General features: G+C 31.4%; 2 protein-coding genes across 2 annotated transcripts; both read left to right on the plus strand.

Moving 5' to 3' along the window:
- On the plus strand, positions 2,735-3,972 carry LOC109359759 (B3 domain-containing protein At1g49475-like). Its single transcript, XM_019604454.1, has 2 exons — positions 2,735-2,837; positions 3,388-3,972. Exons 1-2 carry the CDS (start codon positions 2,748-2,750, stop codon positions 3,970-3,972), a joined length of 675 nt encoding a protein of 224 aa, XP_019459999.1. The 5' UTR covers positions 2,735-2,747.
- On the plus strand, positions 3,881-8,793 carry LOC109360177. Its single transcript, XM_019604905.1, has 4 exons — positions 3,881-3,925; positions 4,029-4,216; positions 7,629-7,899; positions 8,404-8,793. The coding sequence occupies exons 2-4, from the start codon at positions 4,061-4,063 to the stop codon at positions 8,436-8,438; spliced, it is 462 nt and encodes a 153-aa protein (XP_019460450.1). The 5' UTR covers positions 3,881-3,925; positions 4,029-4,060; the 3' UTR covers positions 8,439-8,793.

Consider the following 11,253-nt stretch of genomic DNA (forward strand, 5'->3'; position numbering starts at 1 on the left):
GTTATTTTATATTTTCTATTTATCTATTAACTAGAAAGGTGTTATGCATCATGTGTGCATGCTTATGGTCGGTTTAACAAATACTACCTCTTTCTATATCAGTATTCGTTAACTTTTTAGTGCACAATTTAAGAAATCCAATTAATTATGTCTAATTATATTAAATGTATATGATTTTACTATTTTATCATTTATATATATTAGTGTGTACAAACACTTCGTGTCTGCTGGTGAATATTGCATGATATTATATATATTCAATTTTTATATATTTCATTTTTTAGAATTAGAATGTATTTGTTGTGTCAAATGTACTTTATATTTTTTTGTGTGTTTATGATAAAATTTAATTTAAGGTGAGATATGTGGTTAATTAATATGTTGGTGGTGGTTGCTTATGATTTTATAATTTTTTTTGTAAAAAATAAATAATATTAAGGGCAAAACAGAAAGTGAAAATTTCAACATAAAGGAAGTTATTTCAATTTTTGGCTTTATATATAATATATTAGTATATATATTACGGATATAGTTAATTTCACATTTGAGATATGTGAAGGTACCGTTTAAAGAGTCTTGGTATTTTAGGTGTAAGTTTGGATGAAATTCAACAAAAGTTTTTTAATTGGTCGTGTGTATATAATGAAAGATAGAATGGAAGAGATTATTTCAACCACTAATCTAATTTTTGATATTGCCAACTATATATTCTTATCTTTTGGATAAAGAGTTAATCTATTTCACAATGTATGAATGTCTATCTTAATAAATGTCGTTCTTAAGAGTTGAACTTTTAATTTTCTTGTCATTTTAGAATCTAACAGAATTTTACATCACTATACTAATGTCTTGTCTAAAAAATGTATCATTAGATTTTTCTTTGCCGCCAATGATGCCATGGAGTCCGGGTCATAAAACCGCATGACCCTGCTCCTTGCATTGATCTCTCTAATACCGAGGAAGAGGCTTGTAAAAGACCTTATTTATCGACTAGTACAAAGTAGGTGCATGCTAAACAAATGTCATTTATCTGTATTACAAAAATATAATCTTTGACATGTAGCTATCAGCCTGTTCAATAATGTACCAACCCTTTGCCCAGTTCCAATGGGGACAGAAAGATAGGAAGTTTAATAGATAGAGGATCTCATTCCCTTATTGAGAGTCATAAGAATATTAAAAGTAATTAATTTAACCTAATTTTATATTTTTTAGAACTGTTTTAGGGTTTTTAAATTTTCATGGACCATTACACATAAATGTATGTTGAGGGCCAAAATAAGTGTTTCCTCAAAAAAAATTTTTTTAAAACTGTATGCTTTTGAAATTAACATCACTACCATTATCTTCTAACTGATTAGTACTTTTATTTATTTGTTTGTTTTATCTATCATTTCACTACATGTAATGAATATCAAGCTTATGTTAATACCATATCTTCCATGACGTTGATAGCAGAGACTTGAAAGTACCATATCTTCAAATTAAAAATGATAGCAGAGACTTGAAAGTACTATGTGTGGGGTCCATTTCATCATGCAGTGATACTTGATAATGTAAAAGAAAACCACGGGATTCCAGCTTCCCAAAATGTCATTTCCGCATGGCATGGCATGTTTCACAATATTTACTAATTAAACTTGTTATAATTGAACAATTTAATAGATAACATTGAAAAAAGTGAAACTTAGATATATAAAAAAGTATCCTAATTTGTTAAAATGTCATCATTAATTAACATGTAGTAGAAAAGAGAAAATGTTCGTGTTACAAGAATGAATTATAATTTTATAAAAAATATAGGAGTGATGATCTACTTATTTTAAAAGTAAGTTTTTTAAATTTATTTTATATCTTAGCTATAAAATTTAGTTAAGCTAATATTTTAGATCGGTTCGTTAGTTTAAACTATTAGATTTCTCCATTGCTATGTTTGGTTCTATTGAAAAGAAGATGAAAGAAAAGAAGAGGAAAATGTCATTTTCCATCATTTGGTTCCAAAACAAAATATAAGGGAAAGAAAAAACATGTATGCAGCCTACAAAAAAATTTCTTCCTTACTTTGTGAAGAAAATGGAGAAAGGAAAAAAACATGGAAAATTACAAATTTGTCATTCCACTATAAGTTAATTAAAAGAACAATATTTTAGGTGAAAATAGATAAAATATAGTAAACTTATTATTTTTTATATTTAATTCTATGTGAAATTAGTTTCTTTAATTGATTTTAATTTCATTGGTTATGAACTCACAAATAAATAATAATTATTTAATTTTATTCTCTTTCCTTCCATTTTTTTTCCTTCTATTTTCTCTCCTTAACTAAACATAGTGTAAAATTGATGGCTAAAATATACAATATGTTTTTTAAACTTACTCTTATAGTGAACCCCCTTCCAAAATATACATAGTTATTGACACATTTAATGAAATTAAGCAAACAATATTTTAAAAAAGTATACGTGCTGTATCACAAACATATGTCACTTCACGTGACACTCCTTGTGAATTGATTAAAAAAATTAAATTAAATTAAAAATTTACTATTTAAATACTTTTCTAATTAATTATAAGATGTGATACATGTACATAAATATACAACTTTTTCAGAAATTATTTCCAAACACCATGATTTTAAAAATAATAAAATGTACTTTAATTATAACTTGCAACAACTTTGTATAAGACTAACACCTTATATAAGAAAAACTTTAAGTATTAAGATACTAATAGAAGAGTTCATAAGCATGGTGTCTTGTCGTGGTTGTAGGAGTGATGCTAAATCTATGGGCTTCCTTAAGATACTTCCAAAGGACCACTTGCAAGGAGAAGAGTTTGTAAGTATTTATTTTCTTTTATGTCTATGTAATAATACCAATACCATGCTCATTCATCCCTTTCTTTTCTGCATTTTCTTTGAAAACAATACTAGTTTTACAAATCTTTGTTCAAATATCTCATTTGTGTATAAATGGTTTATGAACTTTTCAAGTAACTTAGACATTTAGAGTGTGTTTGCGAATTAAGTTTTAGAGGAAAATAAAATTAAATTAGAAGACTTAAGAGTCATAAAATACACTAATAGATAATTTCAAAACCCCTTTTCTTATCCAAAATTTAAGTTATAAACAGAGCCTTTTTATAAAAAAAAGCTTATAAAGCAAGAAAAAGAAGCAAAATAAATAACATGATGAAATAGATAGGTTTATTTTTTTTTTCAGTTTTTAATATCACATTTTATGATCAAAATCTAAAAATACTATTTATACCAAACAAAAGGTTATGCTTAATTTTATATGTTACAAATCTTTTATTTTACTAGCTAGATAGTTGCAATAATAGCTTTTTCCTATCATATATGCTTATGGATATAGTCAAATTATGCAGATGGTAATTCCTAGCAATTTTGAGATGGAAAACAAGGTAATACTACCAAACCCATTATTCCTTAGACTTTCTAATGGTGCTGAATGGAGTGTGTCTTGGATAAAACGTGGTTATGATATTTGGTTTCAACAAGATTGGAAAAAATTTGTAATGGATTGTTCACTGAAGGATCCCCATTTTATAGTTTTCAAATATGAAGGAGGATCTCATTTTGAGGTTAGAATATTTGAAGTTACTACTTATAATGAGATTGAATATTCAAGTATAAGATGCACAAATGATGCTACCAAAAATCATTATATTGAAGTTGAAAGTGATAACTCTGTTGAGATTATTGAAAGTGATGATGACTCTGATGAGATTGTTGAGAATGAAATACATACATTGCTTCCTAAGAAAAGGAAAAACAATACCAAAGGTGAACATAGAAGTAGCATCAATGTAAACTTTAGATCTAAAGGTGTTCTATCTCCAAGGAAGCTTAACAAAACAAAAAACAATGTGGATTTTGATGCTACTCAGAAAAAAGTGTCATCAGGTTCATTATCTTCTGCATCTTATTTATTTGTTATTGTTTTTATGTAATATCTTTTGGATTAAGAATCATGGGTATGTAGAGAATATTTTATATAAATATGCAGGGTCTAGAAGTGGAAGAGTAAGATGAAGAAGCATGATTAATGGCAATAGTTGCTCTAAATCTGAAGCTAATGCAATACAGAAGAAGTTAGTAATGGATAAAGCGAGAGATTATATAAATAAAACTAAGAACCCTGCGTTTATTCAACAATTGTTCCCAACTTATGTGGATGCCAAGAGAGATGTTTTGGTATGGTTAATAAACTTTCTTTTGTATCATCAATTGAATTATTTTCATGCTATCATAGAACACATGGTTCCTCATTTAGCCAACACCTATAGTAGAAAGGAACAAGAATCTCCCCCTTAGAGAGGGGAGTTCTTGTTTTCTTTGCTTTTAAGGGTAAAAGTGTTTATTTTATCCTAAATAAAAGGATAAAAATATCATAACATATTATTTTTATTTTTTTATTTGGTAGTATTTTCCTCTCCATTGGATCCCCGCTCTATAAAACCAAGTACCATGCTGTGAACCATGTAACAATGTTTGAAATTGTAGATTGTATTATGTGATGTGGCTGCAATATTACGATTGTGATGATCACATCACACTGAATCACAACAATGCGATTACAATGGATTACAACAAAACTGCATCAGACTGCATTTGGATCGCATTGGATTGCATTTGGGTCACATCATACTGCAACGAAACCGCATTAGACCCAATCAATGTCAAAAATTATTTTCTTGACTCACAAATTAATTCATACCATAATGGTCATAATCCGCATTGTAATGGTCGTAATTACAAGTAACTCTAATTGCAATCTCAACCACAATTTAAAATCCATGATTAATCCATAGAAACACACATGGTGGACACTTTAATTGTGATGAGACTAATAGAATCCACATAGTCACATACATACTTTCAATAGTTTATTGAGAGAAGACGAAGAAGGTCATTGGATCAGTGCTATTAGATCAAATGCAGTGTGCCACATACAGAAACATCATGAACATCATGAACAATTGCATCAAAACAATTGCTTCCTCAATATGCTAAGTTATGCATGGGATCGATGCAACACAATGATCCTCTCTTGGATTGCAAGGTGTCTTACTCCTCAAATTGGACAAATCACCGTATACATAGATAGTGCTTATGAGCTATGGCAAGATTTGAAGGAAAGGTTCTCCAAGGGAGATAACTTTCGAATGTCTGATGCACTACAAGAATTGCATTCTATTAGGCAGGGAGACAGAACTATCTCAGCATATTTCACATATTTGAAAACTCTATAGGATGAATTAGAGTCTTTGAGGCCTATGCCTTCATGCTCATGTCAACCAAGATGCAGTTGTGACATGATCAAGATTATAAAGAGTTACAGGGACAATGAATACTTTATTTGCTTCTTAAAAGGATTAAACGAGAAGTTTAATACCACAAAGGCACAAATCTTGTTGATGGAGCCACTTCCTTTGATAAACAAAGCTTTCTCATTACTCCAACAACAAGAGAGGCCACAAACAAAAGACAATTCGATAAACTCGAAGGTGCTGTTCAATAGCACTGATAAGAGAGTTCAACCCAGCATGAACAATTCTAGGCAACAACAATGGAAGTCCAAGCCAACTATACAGAGAGGAGGATACACATAAGGAAGGAACATGGGTGCAGGAAGAGGCTACAACAATTCAAGGACAAATGGATCAAAGATCTGCACATATTGTGGAAGAGATAACCACACGGTTGATACATGTTACTTTAAACACGGATTCCCTCCAAACTCACAAGGAAGCAGAGTAAGCCAAGAAAGTGGATTGGTAAACAATGCCATCACAAATGATGTCTCAGATCTCAAGGGAATCATGGAAGGACAAGAAGAGGAGCAAAGAAAAAGGACAAGCTTTAATTTTGGACCACAATAGTATGCACAACTGACCTCATTGCTTAAAAGTGTTGGTAAACCTAAGGCCATTAATGAAGCAGACTGCAGTCACAAGGTAAATCAACTGAGCAGGAGGCCTTTTGACATTAACAAAGTTGATCAAAGCCAAGAGAGACATGATCTCACAGGTAATACTTCACTCTGGATTCTGGACACAGGGGCAACAAATCATGTATGCCCTGATTTGTCCATATTTGATGCATTCCATAAAATTAAACCTATCACTGTGAGCCTACCAAATGGTTCCTCTTTGCAAACCAATTATGCAAGGACCATCATATTCTCTGAATATTTCATACTACATGATGTCCTACTCATACCTGAATTTGCTTTCAACTTGATATCTATATGTAAGCTCACTAAATCTATGAAATGTAGGCTAATCTTTGATGATTTGAAATGTGAAATCCAGGATATGACTACCTTGAAGATGATTGGACATGCTAGAGTGAGGAATAGCCTATATGCGCTTAAGAAAGTAACAAATAAGAGGATTGCTTTATGTAATAACTTGAATACTGCTCTGAATGTTTCTTTCTTTGACTTATGACACTTTAGGTTAGGCCATCCATCATCTTCTATAATGAACACAATCTGTACAGAATTTAGCTACGTGCACTTTGATTCAGATAAGGTTTGTGATTACTGTTATATTGGTAAACAAACTAAGCTTTCTTTTCCCAATAGCATGAATAGAAGCATTGATTGTTTTGATCTAATTCACATGGATATTTGGGGTCCTATTTCTAACATTTCTATACATGGGCATAAGTATTTTCTTACTGTTGTAGATGATTATAGTAGGCATACTTGGATCTACCTAATGAAATCTAAGGGTGAGGCTAGATCATTGATGCAACAATTTGTTAGACTAATTCAGACCCAACACAATAAAACTGTTAGGGTGATAAGGACAGATAACAGGGTAGAATTTAACTCACCAAGCTTCTTTAGGGAACTAGGAATCATACATCAGACTTCTTGTGTTGAGACACCACAGCAGAACTCAGTAGTTGAGAGAAAACACAGGCATTTGTTAAATGTTACAAGAACTCTCATGTTTCAATCAGGATTGCCAAAGGCTTACTGGTCCTATGCTGCATCTCATGCATCATACCCAATAAATAGAATTCCTACACTTGTCCTCAAAAATAGATCCCCTTATGAGTTACTAAAAGGATCTAAGCCCAACTTAGATGAGCTGAGAGTCTTTGGATGCCAGTGTTATGCCTCCACCTTAACCCAAAATAGAACCAAACTTGATCCTAGAGGTAGGAAGTGTGTTTTCATAGGATACAAGAGTGGTACAAAAGGATATGTTGTTTTAGATCTTCAGACCAGAAAGATTTCTATATCTAGACATGTGGTCTTTCATGAACACTTATTCCCTTACCAATCCAAGCAACAAGATGAGTATTCAATAGATAGCAGTTGCACTAGTGACTTGGGATTTCCATTAGATCCTCAGACTTTTAGTCCTAGGCATCCTCCTTCAAATGATAATGATATTGTTAATGCCCCTATCAATTAAAACACCTATGAGGACAATCAGGGCACTAAAATCAGCATATTGAGGAAGCAATTGTTCATGATGTTCATGATGTTTCTGTATGTGGCACACTGCATTTGATCTAATAGCACTGATCCAATGACCTTCTTCATCTTCTCTCAATATAGTTCATAATTTTTCTACTTGTGAAACAGGGGATAAATAAAGATTTTGCAAGAGAATACCTAAAAGGGTTCGAAGGGAAAGCGACAATTGGGGTTCTTCATGAGAAAAAGACATGGCCTGTTAGGATCAATATTAATCATTGCGCTGGCCAAACTATCATGATTGGTGGCTGGAAATCATTTTGGCAGCATTACAAGTTACAAGTTAATGATGTTTGTGTCTTTGAGATGACTCAACACACACCACTTTCATTCCAAGTTATTATCTTTCCAGCCAGAGAACAACATAAGGATTTCCAAGGTTTTACTCTTCTTTCATTACATTATCATTGTTCATATATATCATTACCGTTCCACTAAATATCATTGAAAAACCTAAAATAACTCCAAAAAATCAAATGTGTGTCAAATTTGATTATTTGTAGTATATTTTATGACCACTAATAATGACCATTTTAACTCATTCATGATATTCGAGTACTAGTTTGAATATTTTTTGGGATCAAATAGGTAAACACAAAATTTTGTAAGGATGATAGAGGATATTCACTCTTATTGTTTCTGACCTTAACATCAATTTATTATTGGATTTTTCTCTACTTCTTCTTTCTACGCAAACCAAACAAATTCAAGATTTACATAAGAAACAATCATATGAAGAGTAAACCAGTATGATCAATTAGAATTTTGTTTATATATTTATCTATAAATATATTCTACTTTTCATTAACTGATTATAAGTTATTAAGCCCTATGTTATGGTACAAACTAATGAAGTTAAGATTTTTCTCTCTTTCTTATGTAGAACATACTAATAGATTTGTTCAAGAGATATCCTAAATGTGATGGAAAAGATGTGAAGTTGCAAGTTGGAGAAGAATGGTGGGTAGTAAAATTGATATACTATCCACATTATTGTTTTGGTAGATTCTCTAGAGGTTGGTATGCATTTGTGAGAGAATGCAAATTGGAAGTTGAAAACAATTGGGAATTTGACATGATTGATGAAGAAAATTTAGTGTTCAAAGTTTCAATTTCAAATTAAAAAAGAGCTTGTCAGATTTGAACATGTATTGTTGCTTAGTTTCTTATTTTGAAGAGCTATCTCTTTGAACATTTATTATGTGTATTGTATTTTGTGTGAGTTGCTATTATATATGTTGTATGAACTCTGAACATCATGGTATCAGTATTACCTTCATTGATATTATGAGTATTTCATGGTACTCTTTGATTAGTGATTATATAACTTCACCTTGACACCAATGGCACTTTATCATACTTCATTATAATGCAGGTGGTGAAATGGAAGGTTAATTAGCTCTCTGCAATGTTCACTACTTCTTGAGAACCCAATATTTCTTTCTTTCACACATTTTTTTTTTGTTATAACTAAGGGTATCCTCAACTTATGGGTTAATAAATCTTTTGGGAGTACATGAGTGTCTCTGCCAACAAACATCCTTTGACATTTTGGTCAATAAAAAATTTAATGAAGTCTTATACTATTAAATCAACACTTAAAAAATATATTAAATTAATTATATCATTTTTAATTTAGATTTTTTGGTGCATGCATTGATGTGAAACTAATTTTTTTAAATGTTTAACATTTTGAGTTTACACAACATATAATATAAACTATTGACTACTATATAAAGGTACAACCTCCTTTTCGTTCATTAAAATTGATGGGTTGTTGAAATTCTTAAATTAGTCACTCTTCATTTGTGATAAATGTCCAAAGAAGAGGATATCTTTCACAGATAACTTTAAAATTCTAAAAATATTTTCTTCTTCACATTCTCTCTACTTAAATTACACATTATTTCTCATTTTTTCCAAATTTTGTTCAACAAGTCTTCTTCTTCAACCTAAATCATCTCAAAGGTATCATTTTCTATTATTTTCATTTTTACTTCTTCTTTTTCAAATGCCAAAACAACTCTGATTTTCTACTCTTTTTATTTTTACTTCATTATTCTTATAACTAAATTCGTACATTCTATAGATATATGTAAATATATTGGTAGTTACTACTTGAATTTTTTTTTTCATTTTTACTTCATCATTCTCAAAACTATTTCTTTTTTTTTTGTTTCAATTTTTGTTCTACAAATCTACCATCTGGTGGATTTTCTATGAATAATCCCTTAAATTGAATGCGGAAAACCTAATGATCATGACTTTGTTCCTATAACACAATGTTTATGCCCATACAGAAACCCAAATGGAACAACCTTGATCTAGACCGAAGAAACTAAAGCATACCTTGATTAGCCATTTGGAATTTCGAATGTATGTGGGTATGATGATCTTTCAGATGATAGAGTCTGGTGGTTTTCCTTCTGCTTCTCTATAGGGGAATGAGAAAGCCAAGGAGAGCTTATTTGATCTGATGGAGAGAGTGTACCTTATGGAATTGTGATGGATTTTTATGTCCTTATGGATAAGTCCTCACAATTCACCTTTACTCTCATCAGCCTACTCAAAAAAACCTTTTGCTCTACAAATAGGGACCATAACCCATAAAAGTAACCGAAGCGGTTACTACTTAAGTTGCAATAATTCTAATTCAGTCCCTTTATCAAATCACAAATTGCATGAAGGTATCTATACTTATAATATTTCATGACACATATGCCCTCAGCCACCAAATTAATTACTGAAGACCATTTTATATTTGGCTAATTAAATAATGGCTATAACACAATTATAGAATTATATTTGTGATCCATAAATTGTCAGAAATTCTAATAATCTCCCACTGGTCACATATATGATTCACCATACCTGTTATCCTTATTGCGCGCTTAAATATTGCCATTATGACTCAGGCATACTCAAATTATCCCGTCCATTAGTCCTGTCTTCATATCGAATCACAGTGAATTTCGCCATATCAATCATGACTAATTCAACAATGATCACCAACATTGACACAACTAAATGACATAGATTCAACATGAAATGTGTAGCATGAAAATCACATAAATGTGGTCTGTATATGTCAATTTTCAACTGGTCCTACTTAACTTTAGTGAGATCCTTAATAATAACATAAAACCTTATTGTACAAAGTATAAAGACAGAATACCAAACTGTATAATTCATCAACTAAAGATTGAATACAAAGTATCATACATAATACTGAAATGACATAGAACATAATAAAGGTGTACACATTCTAACTCCCACTAAACCAAAAAATCCTCACATTGTAGAACACCCATGTGAGCAGTATGCTCATGAAAGACCTTGGGTGTGATAGCTTTTGTAAGAGGATCCACAATCATGGAGTTAGTGCCTAAGTGTTCTATGGAAAGTTGTCCACTTTGTACTTTCTCCTTAACAACTAGGAACTTAATGTCGATGTGTTTCGACTTTGATGAACTCCTATTGTTGTTGGAGAACAACACAACTGACCTATTGTCACAATATAACTTTAGTGGTCTTTCAATTCTTTCCACAATTCACAGCCCAACGACAAAATTTTTCAGCCATGATGACTGATGTGCTGCCTCATAACATGCTATATATTCAGCTGCCATGGTGGATGAAGCCACAAGAGTTTGCTTGGAAGAGCGCCAAGAAATTGCACCACCAGCCAACAGATAAACATAGCCCGAAGTGGATCGTCTACTATCTTGGCATC

The sequence above is a fragment of the Lupinus angustifolius genome, chromosome LG11 (genome assembly GCF_001865875.1).
Source record: "Lupinus angustifolius cultivar Tanjil chromosome LG11, LupAngTanjil_v1.0, whole genome shotgun sequence".
NCBI classification, from domain to species: domain Eukaryota; kingdom Viridiplantae; phylum Streptophyta; class Magnoliopsida; order Fabales; family Fabaceae; genus Lupinus; species Lupinus angustifolius.

What these genes read in the sequence shown, in the direction of transcription:
- LOC109359759 (XM_019604454.1), top strand. Translation starts at nt 2,748, where the DNA reads ATGGTGTCTTGTCGTGGTTGTAGGAGTGATGCTAAATCTATGGGCTTC. An exon ending in ACTTGCAAGGAGAAGAGTTT is followed by an intron (nt 2,838 to 3,387) that starts GTAAGTATTTAT and finishes CAAATTATGCAG; the next exon opens with ATGGTAATTCCTAGCAATTT.
- LOC109360177 (XM_019604905.1), top strand. Translation starts at nt 4,061, where the DNA reads ATGATTAATGGCAATAGTTGCTCTAAATCTGAAGCTAATGCAATACAG. An exon ending in ATGCCAAGAGAGATGTTTTG is followed by an intron (nt 4,217 to 7,628) that starts GTATGGTTAATA and finishes CTTGTGAAACAG; the next exon opens with GGGATAAATAAAGATTTTGC. An exon ending in ACAACATAAGGATTTCCAAG is followed by an intron (nt 7,900 to 8,403) that starts GTTTTACTCTTC and finishes TTTCTTATGTAG; the next exon opens with AACATACTAATAGATTTGTT.